This window comes from Heloderma suspectum, chromosome 6 (assembly GCF_057233095.1).
Source record: "Heloderma suspectum isolate Gila_16-S chromosome 6, 16-S_ref, whole genome shotgun sequence".
NCBI lineage: Eukaryota > Metazoa > Chordata > Lepidosauria > Squamata > Helodermatidae > Heloderma > Heloderma suspectum.
This window is the reverse complement of record NC_139463.1, coordinates 123508602-123526226: the sequence shown is the minus strand read 5'-3', so window position 1 is coordinate 123526226 and position 17625 is coordinate 123508602. Positions and strand designations below refer to the sequence as shown.

At 45.8% G+C, this 17625-nt stretch overlaps 1 protein-coding gene and 1 gene segment (V, D, J or C); both read right to left on the bottom strand.

Annotated features, from left to right (window-relative positions):
- Positions 1–17625, bottom strand: part of LOC146342978 (immunoglobulin gamma-1 heavy chain-like) — a 675086-nt gene that overhangs the window by 256106 nt on the left and 401355 nt on the right. Inside the window, 1 exon segment of the C gene segment in view lies at positions 395–461. Coding sequence covers positions 395–461 — 67 coding nt within the window.
- LOC146342982 (uncharacterized) overlaps positions 1–17625 on the bottom strand; it is a 197270-nt gene that overhangs the window by 50806 nt on the left and 128839 nt on the right. The window contains exon 1 of one of the 2 annotated variants that reach the window (XM_084806396.1): positions 574–683. The exons of the other annotated variant lie outside the window; for it this stretch is intronic. The gene's annotated coding sequence lies outside the window, so the exon portion shown is untranslated. Of the gene's footprint in view, positions 1–573; positions 684–17625 lie in introns of those variants that run through there. 2 annotated transcript variants of the gene reach the window in all.

Genomic DNA, 17625 nt, shown 5'->3' with positions numbered 1-17625 from the left:
TTCTAGACTGTTGCAACACTTATCACTTACCAATACATCCGAGAATGGATTTGTCAATTTCATTCTCTCCTCTCTTTTTCTCTCTCTTTAATAATCCTGAGCTGTATTTTACTCTTTCAGTGCCTTCATTTATTCCAAATGAGATTAATGATTTGAAGTTTAAATTGATGAGCTACATCTGACTTTTTACACAAAGAAATAACATTTTGATCACTATTTAGTAATCTGCTAGCACATGCTTTTAAAGCAAAAGTTCCCTTGTTGCGAATTAAAAAGGCAATGAAAGTGCCATAACTGAAGGCCCATACAAAGTCTTCTAAAACAACAACAACACCTCCATGGCTTTACAGATATATCCGTACCAGTAAGATTGCAATTAAGTATAGAGGCTTACCAGATGAGACTGTAACCAGGATACCTTGGCCCCAGAAATCAAGAGCATCCCAGTTGTACACAGTAATCTATTGCCCCAACTACTCTGTTCAAATACTCCTGAAAAAGTCTACCTCATCTGCAACATCTGTAGAAATTCATGCAAGAAAGAAGAACTTGACTGTAAAGTGAGATATTTACTTGATGTGACGGTAACTGGGGTGCCTTGTCCCCAGAGATTAAAAGCACCGCAGCCACACTCTCTTCCCTCAGGGCTCTGCGCAAAATGTACTCATGGATGATGCCACAGTCAAAACTTTGGTTGCTTCTGGATCAAGAGCCTGGCCAAATCCAGCCACGCCCCAAGACTTGAGTAATATGTTAGAATTTTTCTTTAGGGTTTCTTAAAATTTCCCCCCCTAAGATAAATGTTCCTGGCCCACATAGATAAAATATGGGTTCCATGGCAGAGTGGCATCTAAGACCAACACATGGATGAATTCCAGCAATAATAAGAATGAAATCTTTATCTGAAGTAACCGTGACATGTCCCTTGGCCCCAGTTCACAAAAACATCACCGCAATAGCACATAACTCTCCTAACTGGTTCTCTACAAATACTTTGCTTTCCTGGTTTGAATTCACGGATGAATCTTACCCCAAATGCAAAGGGTTACCTTGAGTGGGTAATGGATGAGAATGGTGCCCTGGTGTATTTTGCCCATTATTTTGATTGACATTTAAAGCTCCAAAAGACACCAAATGACATGTTTTTTTGGACCAGCGTCTGTTGGTGCGATGGATGGTGCACACCTGTTCAAGTCAGTCCACAATGAAGAGTTCCGTATAACAACTAAAAAAACCTTGCACACTCTTCGGCCTACATAATTTGTTCCATGAGAATAAGTCTTTTAACAGCACAATCCTATACATGTCTACTCAAAAGTAAGTCCTATAAATGTGCCTTACTCTAAGAAAACAATATAGGATGGCAGCCGGGGGTCTTGTTTGCTACTTTATATCCTCTGGGGTGAAAATGACCATCAGAAAGAGACTCAAAAACTCATTTTCAGAGTAGCTACTGTGAAACTGGGTTAATGGTAACAGGTGGGTACTCAAGAGGCAGTAGCGTGAGAAATCAGCCAGTGATGATGATAGGCCTGCCTTAAGCCAGTGCTGTTGATTTTAACACTGATCCTAAAACAAACAAACTCTGGTTTGGGGAAAGGGTCACAATTAAACACAGAAAGAAAAACAGCATAAACTTACCTGAAGTTCATTCAGCTCACATCTAACAGACATGCAAAATCCCATTCCAAACTACTGAATGTATCTGGCCTTAAAGCTCAACAACTAGTCCAAACAGGGTTGTTATTTTTTGTTTTTTTCCACCTCCTATTTTGTCCGCAGGAGTTATTATACCACATACATTAATTCCCTCTATGAAGGCATCAGAAACATTATCTTGAAATGGGGAAAAGCTCTGATGAGAAACCTGGATCATTATGTCTGATTTATTCAAGCAAAGGAAATCAGATACTGCTTAGTTTGTTCCTGAAGTAATCTCATAAAGAGCTAGATTTTTCCTGGGCGCTTCCTGGATATTGACCAGAGGCAACGTAGGACAAAACTCCTGTAAACTGAAGAGGGCGTTTTAGCAGATGTAAGTTTTCGCCACTACAGTCCTCGAACAGTTGCACCTGCAAAACTCTTTTTTCAGTCCGATGTTCAGAAGCCCTGTCTTCCTGGATTGTATATGGCTGCTCTAAGTAGATAACTGTGGCCGCCTGTGTCACTAGCTGTCTGGGAAATTAAGTTTAGGCATTCAGAGGGATACAAAGACAATTTTTTCAGAATTTAAAAGGGCACCAAAACATTTTAGGGTGGGGTAAGTGTGAGAAGAGAATAAACTTACTCAAAACAGCAAGTCTCTTAGGTGAAGTTACTGTGATTGAATTCCCTTTTCTTCAATAGTTGAATATCAAGTTACTATGACTGTTTGTTCTTTCTTTCAGCCCATACATATACTGCAGCCCGTATCTCAAGGATAAACTAGATGTGACAGCAGTGGATCCATGATGGAATCTTCCCTCAGTTTAAAAAAATGTATAGCATCTCTCTCTCTCTCTCTCTCTCTCTCTCTCCCTCTCTCTCGATTGGGCCCATTTGAACTCCAGCAATTTTCAATTTCAGCCCTTGCAAATCACATAAAGGCTATCTCCATGCTTCCGGATCTTGTATTCCCCCCCCATGCCCATATTCTGACAATCATTGCTATGTTAGCCAAATATATATTGCTCATGTTTATATAATTAATGGCCTTAATTTGGGGGACAATTTGTAAGCATGATACCAATCATGCTGTTGTTGTTGTTCAGTCGTTCAGTCGTGTCCGACTCTTCGTGACCCCATGGACCATAGCACGCCAGGCCTTCCTGTCCTGCACTCTCTCCCGGAGCGTGCTCAAGTCCATAACCAATCATACCTCAGTTTTTTCTCCTAAAGAACTTTCAGCTCCAGGCATTCCAAACTGCCACTCCTGATACCCAGAGAACAGCACAGATACTGATGAGGGCAGAAGCCAAAATGTCTGTCTGTCTATCTAATACTCTGTTGTGAGTCTTTCTCTCTTTCATACACACACACACACACACACACACATGCATTGACAAGGTTGGTCAGGGAATGATGGTTTAGGCTGATTTACCTGTGGTCACGGTAACTGTCCTTCCTTGGCCCCAGTAGCTGAAAGCAATCCAGTAACGTGCTGTATTTCCTTAATATAGCAGTGTATCCAAAACAGGGCTATTTTGAACTGAAATTGTAATTTTCCAAGGTTGTTTAACAATTAAGGAAGAAGGAGCTGACATCTTCCAGAGATGATAGAAGAAATCCGTATCTGTATAAAAATAATGTTTGGAAGGTCTGGGAAGGAAAGAAAGCTAAAAAGGAAGGAAAATGTTTGTGTATGTACTGATGCTAGATAGAGAGATCCAGCTAGGAACATGTGAATGTCAAAGATATCACAGAACCATTAAATACTGTAGCATTAGCTATATTTTTGGAAAGGAGATCAATGAGATCTCCTCTGATCAATAAATGGTCTTTTCTGAGTTACTTCTGAAACAGCCAAAGGGAACCTTTGTTAGATTTCCTGCCATTCACCACAAGCAATAAATAAATAAAAATCAACAACTCTAAGAAGCACCTTGGCATAGTCTGATATATGGTTCAGAACAGCCTGACCACACACTTTATCTAGAATCTCTCAGGTTTCCGTTGTACTTTTTTTTTTTTTTAAGGAAGTGTCTGAAATGCATCCTACTGAACACATATTATTTGTTCTCCTGTTCCTTGGCAGAATATGAAGGAAGGAAATAGTTTTCCCCTTTCAGAACATAAGGGCCTAATTCACAGGTAATATTTTTGTTAGAATTGTTGAGATAGATTCATATTTACACCTCAAAAGATTGTATAAGGTAATGCACATATTTTTGGTCCCCATCTTATTAATTCATATATGAAATTTATCACCCACTTTTCAATATAAAATAATTCCAGAGCAGGGTAAAACAATAAAACACAATAAAATCATGCACTAGGAAACCAATCTGCCCATTAGTTACTGGGTGGATTAGAAATGTAATCAATCAATTAATCAATCAATGCATCAAAGATAAATTGCTCTGTTGAAAATATCACCACAGCTCTTGCAGATCTATCTATCTATCTATCTATCTATCTATCTATCTATCTATTCACACACACACACACACAATTTCCTTTGACCAAATTGACAAAAGTGACATGATATCATGTTGTTATCATAATAACAGTCTGTCATTATTTTGGATTTTTTTTTAAAAAAATGTTTCAGATCTCTGAGCTGGAGTAACCCAGTTTCTGAGAAATCTGAATTTTCTCAGGTGTAGATCAGGATGCAATGAAATAATGGCATATACTAAGCAGGTCTCAGATCTGAGTTCTCCAGTCAACACTCTCACCCCCATGCCTCATTGCAAGCTGATTTTGCAAGCTGATATTTCCAAAACTAACACTCAAAAGCATTTAATTGTTAACTCAGGACCAGGATACCTGAGAGAGCGCCTTCTCCCTTACCAACCTGCCCAGTCACTGAGGTCATCGGAGGACTTGCTCCTGGTGGTTCCACATGGACCTATGGCCCGATTGGAGTCCACCAGGAGAGGAGCCTTCAGCGTGGTGGCCCCCTTTCTTTGGAATTCCCTGCCCCTGGAGGTCAGGCAGGCACCAACACTGTGCTGTTTCCGGTGCCTCCTGAAAATGGAACTCTTCCAGGAGGCATTCCTTAATTAACCAGTCATGGTTTTTATTTGCATCACTGCCTTGTTGTGGCGAAGGGGCTTGCGTAACTCAGTGAAGCCATAAGCAATGCCGTGCAGGGCCACCCAAGACGGACAGGTCATGGCAGAGAGTTCTGACAAAATGTGGTCCACTGGAGAAGGAAATGGCAACCCACTCCAGTATTCTTGCCAAGAAAACCCCATGGAACGTATCACAAGGCTAAAAGAGATGACGCTGGAAGATGAGCCCCTCAGGTCGGAAGGTGTCCAATATGCTACTGGGGAAGAGCAGAGGGTATTTCCAAGTAGCGCCAGAAAGAGTGAAGCGGCTGGGCCAAACCCGAAAGGACACTCAGCTGTGGATGTGTCTGGCGGTGAAAAGAAAATCCGATGCTGTAAAGAACAATATTGTTTAGGAACCTGGAATGTCAGATCAATGAATCAAGGTAAGCTGGAGGTGGTCAAACATGAGATGGCAAGATTGAACATCGACATCTTGGGAGTCAGCGAACTCAAATGGACAGGCATGGGCGAATTTAATTCAGGTGACCATCATATCTACTATTGTGGGCAAGAATCCCTTAGAAGAAATGGAGTAGCACTCATAGTCAACAAAAGGGTGGGAAAAGCAGTACTGGGGTACAATCTTAAAAATGATAGAATGATCTCAGTACGAATCCAAGGCAAACCATTCAACATCACAGTAATTCAAGTCTATGCCCCAACCACTGAGGCCGAAGAAGCTGAGGTTGATCGGTTCTATGAAGACCTACAACACCTTCTAGAACTAACACCAACAAAAGATGTCCTCTTCATCATAGGGGATTGGAATGCTAAAGTAGGAAGTCAAGAAATCACCGGGATAACAGGCAGGCATGGCCTTGGTGTACAAAATGAAGCAGGACAAAAGCTAATAGAGTTTTGCCAAGAGAACATGCTGATCATAGCAAACACTCTTTTCCAACAGCACGAGAGGCGACTCTACACATGGACGTCACCAGATGGTCAATATCGAAATCAGATTGATTATGTCCTTTGCAGCCAAAGATGGAGAAGCTCCATACAGTCAGTAAAAACAAGACCTGGAGCTGACTGTGGCTCAGATCATGAGCTGCTTCTTGCAAAATTTCGGCTTAAATTGAAGAACGTCGGGAAAGCCACTAAAACTTTCAGGTATGACCTAAATCATATCCCTGATGAATATACAGTGGAGGTGAGGAATAGATTTCAGGGATTAGACCTGATAGACAGAGTGCCTGAGGAACTATGGACGGAGGTCCGTAACATTGTTCAGGAGGCAGCAACGAAATCCGTCCCAAAGAAAAAGAAATGCAAGAAAGCCAAGTGGTTGTCTGATGAGGCTTTACAAGTAGCTGAGGAAAGAAGGGAAGCGAAAAGCAAGGGAGAAAGGGGAAGATATACCCAACTGAATGCAGAGTTCCAGAGAATAGCAAGGAGAGACAAGAAGGCCTTCTTAAATGAACAATGCAAAGAAATCGAGGAAAACAACAGAATGGGAAAGACTAGAGATCTCTTCAAGAAAATTGGAGATCTCAAGGGAACGTTTTGTGCAAAGACGGGCATGATAAAGGACAAAGAAGGCAGGGACCTCACAGAAGCAGATGAGATTCAGAAGAGGTGGCAAGAATACACAGAAGAACTATACAGGAAAGATTTGAATGTCCCTGATAGCCATGATAGTGCGGTCACTGAACTTGAGCCGGACATCCTAGAGAGTGAAGTCAAGTGGGCCTTAGGAAGCATTAGCAACAACAAAGCCAGCGGAGATGACAGTATTCCAGCCGAGCTATTTAAAATCCTAAAAGATGATGCTGTTAAAGTGCTGCATTCAATATGCCAACAAATCTGGAACACTCAACAGTGGCCACAAGACTGGAAAAGGTCAGTTTACATTCCAATTCCAAAGAAGGGCAACGCCAAAGAGTGTTCAAACTACCGCACAATTGCGCTCATTTCACATGCCAGCAAGGTGATGCTCAAAATCCTACAAGCTAGGCTTCAGCAGTATGCGAACCGAGAACTACCGGAAGTACAAGCTGGGTTTCGAAGAGGCAGAGGAACTAGAGATCAAATCGCCAACATTCGCTGCATCATGGAGAAAGCAAGAGAATTCCAGAAAAACGTCTATTTCTGCTTCATTGACTACGCTAAAGCCTTTGATTGTGTGGATCACAACAAACTGTGGCAAATTCTGAAAGTGATGGGAGTACCAGACCACCTTACCTGTCTCCTGAGAAACCTGTACGAGGGTCAAGAAGCAACAGTAAGAACCAGACATGGAACAACCGAGTGGTTCAAAATTGGGAAAGGAGTACGACAAGGCTGCATATTGTCACCCTGCTTATTTAACTTATATGCAGAGTACATCATGAGAAATGCCGGGTTGGATGAATCAGAGATCGGAATTAAGATTGCCGGGAGAATTATCAACAACCTCCGATATGCAGACGATACCACCCTAATGGCAGAAAGCGAAGAGGATCTCAAGAGCCTCTTGTTGAGGGTGAAAGAGGAGAGTGCAAAAGCTGGTTTGAAACTCAACATTAAAAAAACGAAGATCATGGCATCTGGCCCTATCACTTCCTGGCATATAGAAGGGGAAGAAATGGAAGCAGTGACAGATTTTACTTTCTTGGGCTCCAAGATCACTGCAGACGGTGACTGTAGCCATGAAATTAAAAGACGCTTGCTCCTTGGGAGGAAAGCTATGGCCAACCTAGACAGCATAGTAAGAAGCAGAGACATCACCTTGCCGACAAAGGTCCGTCTAATCAAAGCTATGGTTTTCCCAGTAGTAATGTATGGCTGTGAGAGCTGGACTATAAGGAAGGCTGAGCGCCGAAGAATCGATGCTTTCGAACTGTGGTGCTGGAGAAGACTCTTATGAGTCCCCTGGACTGCAAGGAGGTCAAATCAGTCCATCCTAAAGGAAATCAACCCTGACTGCTCTTTGGAAGGACAGATACTGAAGCTGAAGCTCCAATATTTTGGCCACCTAATGCGAAGACAAAACTCCCTGGAAAAGACCCTGATGCTGGGAAAGACTGAAGGCAAAAGGAGAAGGGGACGGCAGAGGATGAGATGGCTAGATAGCATCACGGATGCAATGAATATGAACTTGAGCACGCTCCGGGAGAGAGCGCAGGACAGGAAGGCCTGGCGTGCTATGGTCCATGGGGTCACGAAGAGTCGGACACGACTGAACGACTGAACAACAACATTTTAATGTGGGGTTTTAATCTTTTTATGCTCTTACAGTTTTAGCTTTAGTGTTCACTGCTCTGAAATCTGTTCTAGATATGGAGTGGTATATAAATATTGTAAGTAAGTAAGTAAGTAAGTAAGTAAGTAAGTAAGTAAGTAAGTAAGTAAATAAATAAATGTGTGTCTGCTTGTATGTATACAGTCAGGGCCAGAAATATTGGAACAAGGATAACTGTTTTGGCAGTTGGCCTCTGTACACCACCACATTGAAGTCGAAAGGAAACTCACCCAGATGGGAGCGAAGTCAGGACTTTCAGCTGTAATTCAAGGCATTTGACAAAAGTGGGGCACTAACCATTCAGGAAGTATAGCCAGTGGCATACACACACCCATCGTTGGTGGCTCATAAGTAATGGAACAAACCAACATCATTTCAAACTTAAGGATCGCCTTCAATACCTGGATGAAAATCCTTTGCAGCCAATGACTGCCTGAAGTCTGGAACCCATGGACATGACCAAATGCTGAGTTTCCTCTTGAGATGCGTTGCCAGGCCTTTACTGCAGCTAGGGATGTACGAAAGTCACTTACCTTTTCGCGGATTCTGTTCACGGTGGGGGGGAGGCGCTCCGTCCCTCCCCCTGGAATCCTCGACGGGGTGGGAGGCGATCTGGTCCTCCCCCCCGGAATCCTCGACAGCCGGCTCTGCTCCGTGGCGGCTCCGTGGAGCAGCTGGCCAGGCCCGTCCGCAGCTGGATTTCCAGCCGCGGACTGGCTGGTGCGGACGCAAATGGTGGCTGCCGTAGTGGCCACCATTTGCGTCCAGCCAGGGAGCTGTAATAGGCTACGTAAGTCTTTACGTAGCCTATCATGTCTGGGTTAAAAAAACACACACACAAAAAACAGTGTACGCAAATGGCGGCAGCTACAGTGGCTGCCATTTGCGGTCCTTATTTTTTGCCATTTTAGTCTACGTAAATATTTACATAGACTATTACGGCAAAAAAAAGGGGGAATGCAAATAGTGTAGTGGGCGCTATTTGCATTCCTTTTTTATTTGCCGTTTTAGCCTACGTAAATATTTATGTAGACTAAAACGGCGAAAAATAAGGAACAAAAATGGCGGCTGCCATAGCCGCCACCATTTGCGTACACCATTTTATTTTACCCAGACGTGATAGGCTTTGTAAAGACTTACGTAGCCTATCACAGCAGAGATCAGACTGCAAATGGTGGCTGCGGCAGCTGGTCGAAAGACCAGCTGCTGCCACCGCCGAAGCCGCCGCTGTAGCCGCCGCTGTCCGGAACATCCGCCCCAGGTAAGTCTCGTCCTGGGGGGGGATCCACGGGGGGGCGGGGGGATGGCAGGTCGTTCTGCCACGGATTTCGGGGGGCCGAATGCCAGTGCATTCGGCCTCACTGAAATCCGTGGCGGAATTCTCCACCATCCCTAACTGCAGCTGCCTTCAGCTGCTGCTTGTTTGTGGGTCTTTCTGCCTTCAGTAAGTGAAAAGCATGCTCTGTTGGGTTGAGATCAGGTAACTGACTTGGCCATTGAAGAACATCCCACTTCTTTGCCTGGAGAAACTCTTGGGTAGCTTTTGCTGTATGTTTTGGATCATTATCCATCTGCAATATGAAGCGGCGTCCTATCACTTTGGCAGCATTTGGCTGAATCTGAGCAGAAAGTATAGCCCTATACACTTCAGAATTCATCCTGCTGCTTTTATCAGCGGTCAGGTCAACAGTAAACACCAATGACCCGGTTCCATTGGCAGCCATGCATGCACATGCCAGAACACTGCCTCCACCATGTTTGACAATTGATGTGGTATGTTTGGATCATGAGCTGTTCCTTTCCTTCTCCATATTTTTCTCTTCCCATCATTCTGGTACAAGTTAATCTTGGTTTCATCAGTCCAAAGAATCTTATTCCAGAACTGGGCAGGCTTTATTAGGTGTTTGCTGGCAAAAGCTAATCTGGCCTTTCTGTTCTTGAGCGTTACCAGTGGTTTGCACCTTGTTGTGAAGCCGCTGTACTTACATTCATAAAGCTGTCTCTTGACTGTAGATGTTGACAATGACATGCCTCACACTCAAGAGTGTTCTTGACCTGGCTAGATGTTGTGAAAGGGTTCCTCTTCACCATGAGCAGAATTCTGCGGCCATCCACTTTAGTTGTCTTCCGTGGTCTTCCAGGCCTTTTGCTGTTGCTGAGCTTGCCAGTTAATTCCTTCTTTTTCAGGATGTTCCAAACTGTTGTATTGGCCACTCCCACTGCTTTTGCTGTCTCTCTGATGGGTTTATTTTGTTTCCTCAGCCTAATGATGGCCTCCTTCACTTGCATGGACACCTCTTTGGACCTCATGTTGGGAGTTCCAGTGAACAGCTACCAAATGTAAATGTAAAACTCAGAACCAGCTCCAGGCCTTTTATCTGCTTGATTGGTCATGGGGCACCCAGGAAACAGGCCACACCTGGCCATGCAGCTGCTTGTCAGCCATTCGTTCCATTACTTATGAGCCCCCAACAATGGGTGTGTGTATGCCACTGGCTGTCCTTCCTGAATGGTTAGTGCCCCACTTTAGTCACAACCCTTGAATTACAGCTGAAAGTCCTGACTTTGCTCCCATCTGGGTGTGTTTCCTTTCCACTTCAATGTGGTGGTGTACGGAGGCCAACTGCCAAAACAGTTATCCTTGTTCCAATATTTCTGGCCCTGACTGTATGTGTTGCCCCAGATCTCACAGGCTATGTTCAATCCCTCAGAGTAGCTCTTTGGATCTTACCCAGAATTTTTAACAAAAGTAATACCTATGAAACTGTGGGGAATGTTTGCCTCCATCATGATGCAGGTTTCTGGAATTTTTGATTTTTTGTTATTACTTCAGACAAACCATACAAATTTTGCTTCCTAACTTGTCTGGAGGTGGGGTTTGCCTTTAGGGATACCTGCAGCAGTTAAATTTGAGAGAGAGAAAGAGGGAGAGCAATATTTTAAGGTAAAGGCAGATACCCATATGCTTTATTCCCAGAGAGTTGTTTTCAGAGAAGGTATTTTCAAACCACTTCCATTACTGTTGCTGTGCATCCTTGTTCACACATAACTGCCATGTATACATGTGTAATGATCAATGTTGGGGGCTTATGTCACAAGTGTGGTGCACTCACAGCAGAGTTATGAGCTACACTCTTACTAAAATGGGGCATATTTACTGTTCAAGTGGGGGAATTGGCTCAAACACTTGTTCAAAGTAAAAAAAAAGAACTCTACTTTTTACAGATTTTTGTTCTTAAAAACACACGCACACCCAATGGTTACAGGGGACAAAAGGCACTTGATAACTAAACTGTCGGGGAAACAAACAGAGTGAGAACCATCTTGAAGATGCTGCACAACTCCAAAAATACCCACCCCCTAGCACTTGGGTCAGTATACCAGTTCTGTAGACCTAACTTGGAAGACAGAAAATATGAGGACTGGGGAAATTAGCATTTATCACATAAAGAGGGGAAGGTTGTATCATGGAAATGGCAGGCAAGGGACTGGAAGAATGTATGACCATGGAAGCTCGCAATCTGCTGAGAATGGTGGGTGACAGGAATGGAAATGGATAGATTTAGGAGGAAAGGAAAAGAAACAGAGCAGGTGCAGCTATCATTTCTTGAACTTCAGGGGAAGGGGAACCCAAAGGACTTCCCTCCTGGTTGGTTACCAAAACTTAGGAAACATACTGTGGGCACAGACTACCTTTGGGTTTCTTAGCTGTAGTTCCAAATTGTCACCAAGGCCAAAGCGGCATGTGAACTAAATGTAACCTCCATGTTCAGAGGCAGTATACCTTGGAGTTAGGGATATATGGGAATGTTGGTTTTGCTCACAAAATGTGCAAGCATGCCCCGTTCGAAGCTCTGAACGTGAGCATATGTCCCCTCAAAATATTCGTAAATTGTCGAACATGTGCTCGTGTTCATCTCATTCTCGATTTCCAGTTAGATTTGTGCAAATTTCCTAGTTTGTGCAAATTTCCTCCATAGACTGAATTAACCCTGCTTTGCTTTATGGAGGAAAGTTGTGCGAATTAGGAAATTTGCACAAATTTGGGGAGACTTGCTCAAATCTCCCTTTCAATTGCCACTCAATTTGCGCAAGTTTTGCGTTCGTGCAGAGTAAGCGGTGCTCATGAATGGGAACTGGGCATGAGATGAGCGGCAAGATGATGTTCAGAGAATCCTGGCAATTTCGAACATCGCTCATTCACCCATCCCTGCTTGGAGTACAAACAACAGGAGATGCCTCTCCCCATCTTACCCTCCTTGTGAGCGGCTTCCAGAGTCAACTGGTCTCCTGATGCAGGAAACAGAATGCTGGAATGGATGGACCTCGGTCTGATTCAGCACTTCTTCTGTTCTTATCATCACCCACACTATGCAGAAGACAGACAGAACAACACTCATTCATTCTGTGTTATATAGTTTTTAATTTTCAGCCCAGATTCATTTAACAGAGAGAATCTGGAGTTTTCCTCTCTCTGTTTCCAAAGGGTTTTTGTATGGGATTGTATCACTGTGCCCCCAGTCCCCCACCCACAATGAGTGAAACATTGACAAAAAGTCTGGTCCTACTGATGTGCAACAATTTGGTTGGTGCATAGAGTAGGCCACACCAATCTAGTATGCTCAGTTTCCTCTCAGTCATCCTTGTAAAGTTTGGATGCAGTCCATCAGCCATGACTTGCAATATTTTCTCACTCCATTAATATTTCCAGAGCTTGCAAACAATGTTTTTGTACAATGGCTTATCACCGTGCCCCCATCCATGTTCCACTGTGATGCGTAGTACAGCAAAAAACCATTTGGACTTCTCAGCTTGTCATAACAGAGGTGTTACGATTTGGGCTGGATCAGAAATGGATGGAGAATACATTTCCTTAAATCTCTCCCCCCACTTTTTTCCATGTGGCAAATATAGTCTGATGGACCAGCCCACCATCTCTCAGCTAGGTTTGAGGCCGTCTTCCTCCTTGTCTCTGCATGGTCTACTCATCCCCTGGAGTCCTCAGGTGTAGTCTAGCAATGCTAACACTTTCCAAAAGAGGCCCTCTTTTGGAAAGTGGAGCAAAGATCTTAATGAGATACTGATGTCAGTGGACTAGCTGCCATTATGTCTGGCACACAGCACGTGCTTTGCGTGTATAAACCCCCAAGTTCAATCTATCGGACATGATTTCCAGCCGTCAAGCCAAGAAACACACACACAACTGCTTGGGACCTGGGGGATCTGTTGCCAATTAAAGCAGGAAGACCTCCAGTAGGTGGGCCATTCGTCTGACTAGGGATGTACGAAAGTCACTTACCTTTCGCGGATTATGTTGATGGTGGGGGGGGAGGTGCTCCGTCCATCCCCCCGGAATCCTGAACGGGGGGGAGGCGCTCCTGCGGATTCTGCAGAGCCGCCGGCCGGCTCTGCCGGCAGCCAGACATCTGGCTGCTGGCTAGCAGGGACGCAAATGGCAGTGGCTGCAGCTGCCGCCGTTTGCGTCCCTGCAGTCAGCCGTGATAGGCTATGTAAATGTTTCCGTAGCCTATCATGTCTGACTTAAAAAACAACAAAAAACAACGCATGTACGCAAATGGCGGCGGCCATGGCCGCCGCCATTTGCGTTCCTTATTTTGGCGCATCTTAGTCAACATCAAGATTTACGTAGACTAAGACGGTGAAAATAAGGGGAACGCAAATAGCGTAGCTATTTGCGTTCCCCTTATTTTCACCGTCTTAGTCTACGTAAATCTTGACGTAGACTAAGACGCGCCAAAATAAGGAACGCAAATGGCGACGGCTGTGGCCGCCGCCATTTGCGTACGCATTTTTTTTTTTAAGTCAGACGTGATAGGCTATGTAAACATTTACGTAGCCTATCACATTTTTTTTTTAAATCTAGCCGTGATAGGCTACGTAAATCTTTATGTAGCCTATCACGGCTTTTTTTTTAAAAAAAACTGGAAATGGTGGCGGTGGCGGCCGGTTGGAAGACCAACCGCCGCCGAACTGCCACCGGAGCTGCCGCCGCCGCCAGGAAGATCCGCCCCAGGTAAGTCTCGTCCTGGGGGGGCGGGGGGTGGCAGACCGTTCCGCCACCGATTTCGGGGGGCCGAATGCGCTGGCATTCGGCCTCCCCGAGATCCATGGCGGAATTCTCTGACATCCCTGCGTCTGACTCATTAGCAGATATATACTTGGGGATGGCCCTAGACTAGTGGCCAGGGACTGGTGCCCTAGCTGAACCATGCAGTCGGCACTCCTACCCCCAAAGCCCGAGGTCAGATCTAGGCTGAGGTTTTGGTAAACTGGGAAGCACTTGGCCCCTTTTTTCCGTGTAATGCCCCCCCCCCACACGCCCTGCACCTTGGGAACATAGGAACATAAGAAGCTTCCATAAGAAGCTGGGTCCATCTAGCCCAGTATGGTCAACACTGACTGGCAGCAGCTCTCCAAGGTTTCAGGTAGGGATGTACAAAAGTCACTTACCTTTTCGAAGGGTGACATTCACGGTGGGGGAGAGGCGCTCCGTCCCTCCCCCCGAAATTCTCTCTGGCCTGCTCCGCTCCACGGAGATTCGACGAAGCCACCGGCCGGGGCCACCTGCAGCTGGACATCCAGCCGCTGGGCAGCCTGCAGGGACACAAATGGCGGCGGCCGTAGCCGCTGCCATTTGCATCCCTGTATTTTGCCCTGATAGGCTACGTAAATATTTATGTAGCCTATCATGGCAAAAAAAGACACAGAACAGCAGACGCAAATGGTGGCGGCTATGGCGGCCGCCATTTGTGTTCCCTTTTTTTTGCCGTTTTAGCCTACGTAAATATTTACGTAGGCTAAAATAGCAAAGAAAAGGGAATGCAAATTGTGGCCGCCGTAGCCACCGCCATTTGCATTCCCTTAGTTAAGCCGTGATAGGCTACGTAAATACTTACATAGCCTATCACGGCTTCCGCAGGGATGCAAATGGCATCGCTGCATTAGCCGTGATAGGCTACGTAAGTATTTACATAGCCTATCACGGCTACATGGAAGAAGCGAATGGCGGCCGCATCTGCGGCTGCCATTCGCAAGTCAGCACGGATGGCAGCAGGTAGGTGCTCCGTTCCGGGCCTATTTCGTGGGTTGGGGGAGTGGGGGGGCTTCGTTCTGCCACGGATTCTGGGGGGCCGAATGCACTGACAGTTGGCCTCACCGAGATCCATGGCGGAATTCTCTGACATCCCTAGTTTCAGGCGAGATCCTTTCCTCACTGTACCTGGAGAAGTCAGGAATCAAACCTGGGACCTTATGCATGCAAATCCTGTGCTCTATCACACTGAGCTATGACCCTTCTTCAGAGGCAGAAATGTTATCATTTATAATAAAATGCACCCAAAATGTTATTTTTTTTTCCAAAAAAGAACACCCCCAAACACTAAAGCACTGTCTCAGCACAGCGGGTTTGATAAACACAGCAAGGGAGATGAGCACAGACCTGGAGGAAGGGCCCCAGTTGCAGCCTTGGGGTAGGGATGTCGCAAGGGTCCGATGGAGGGGTAGAGTCTGGGGGACTCTCCCCACCCCCGCTTGGCCTCCTGGACTCCAGTCCATGGATGGTGCCACTTACTGCCCTAGTTTGGGCTCTTGGACAAGAAGCCGGTGCGCACTCTGCAGGCACCCAGCGAGTGGCCACCCAACCCCTCAGCGAGCCTCCGTGGTCCATTCACGCCTGCAGTGTTGCATGGATGGCCCCTTTACATCGCAGTTATGAAAAAAAAAATGACCCTCCATTTTTACGCAAAATGGTGGCTCGTTGAAGAGCGGGGCAGCCGCTCTCTGTGGGCACCCACAGACCATTCAGCGGCTTGTGCAGCGAGCAGGGGCAGGCAGCCAGCCGGCGGGGGCTCGGCGAGCGGCTCTTGGCATGGAAGGAGGTGAGTCCGACAACCTGACCAGGTGCCGCCAGACCCTAGACTCAGCCCTCCGAGGGCAAAGCAAGCAGCTGGTCTGGGAAAAGGGGGTCTCTCTCTCCCTGCCTCCACCTGGGAGCAGCCCTGAAGCGGGTGGATGTTCTGCATTGCCTGAGGGAGGACCGGGTCCCAAAGGTGGGTGGGCAGGGGGCCTGACTTAGCCTCACCATCCCCAGTCGGCCCCTCACTCATCTCTGCAGCCTCGGCCCTATTGAGAGCCAGTGTGGCGTAGTGGCGAGAGTGTTGGGCCGGGAGCCGGGGGGTTCTAGTCCCCACTCTGCCACAGAAACTCACTGGGTGACTTTGGGCCAGTCACAGACTCTCAGCCCAACCTACCTCACAGGGTTGTTGTTGTGAGGATAAAGTGGAGAGGAGGAGGATCACGTAAGACGCCCTGGGTTCCTCGCAAGAGGAAAAAAGGCGGGATATAAATGCAATAAATCAATACCTTCCCTCTGTACACGCATGGGAATTGAAATAATGATGTCTTCCTTAATTTTGTGTTTTTTAAATTTGTATTTTTCCCGTGTGAATTTGGTGCCCCACCTAACTTGGCACCCTGGGCGACCCCCTAGGGAGCTTGTATGAATGGGCCGCCCCTGCATATACTTCTGTCTCTCTTGAGTTGCAGCAGAATGACTAATTCTTTTCCAGGGATGATCTTATGATACCCCATGATGGATTTCAAGGGGCCAGGGTGTGATGGCAATAAAAGACCTGAATTTGGCATCTGAATCTGAAAAAGGAGGACCTGGCTTTTAGAAGAACACCCTCTTTACCTCTGTGCAACCCAGGCCAGTGGGCAGTTTTTGTACTGGGATGTAACACTGTGGCTGCTATATCTTCCCACAATGGCTTGCGCTAATGCTAAAATCTTGAGAAGCAGATAAGGCAGGGAAGCATCATTTTGGATGTGACTGGGGGCTCCTTCACATTGAGCTTTTATCCTGCTACCGAGATTGCTCCCTCATGGACGTTTGTAGGCTCTTTGCACTTCGTTCTGTTTTTTAATAGATCTCAGATAATGACCTATCAAATCACCCCATTGTGTTCCGCTTGAGTTCCCTCCATGAAAAGAGGAAAAGCGGCATGAAGAGGAGCGAGATCAATGGAAGACAATGGAAGATTCAGCTACGGGGAGAAGGAGGGGGAAAGGAAGAGGGTGAAAAAGGGAGTCGTCATGATCCTGCATTTAAAAAGGAAGCAGGAATCCCCATTTTAAATGCAGGATTTTAGGCTGGTGTAGTGATGCCCTGGAACATGGCAGTTCTGAATGATGAGTCTACCATGGGAATAAATGATGCATATTGGGCAAACCTTCACACAGGCCTTTCATTTTGGCTGATAATGTAAGCCGGCCTCTTTGCCATTCACAACTCCACGCAAATGGAGCTTTTAGCTGTGGACTGAGCATTTACAGTCCTAAGAACCTAAAACCTTACTTTTTAAAGAGCAAGTTTCTAGCCTTCATGACTGTGAAAGTGCAGTGTGTGGGCAATGCATGGAGAAAGCTTAGAATTAGCTGGAGTGGGACAGGGTGGGAGTTAAGCAGGGTTTTCCAGTGCTCATGCATCTGGGTTTGAGTGCTCTGAATAGTTCTTGCTCCTCCAGGAGTAGCAGAACAATGTATTATGCAAAATTGGATTTTGTGCAGAATGCTTTTTCTTGCAAGAAAAAGAAACAGGCCAGTATATAAGCTGTTAAGAATGGCTGA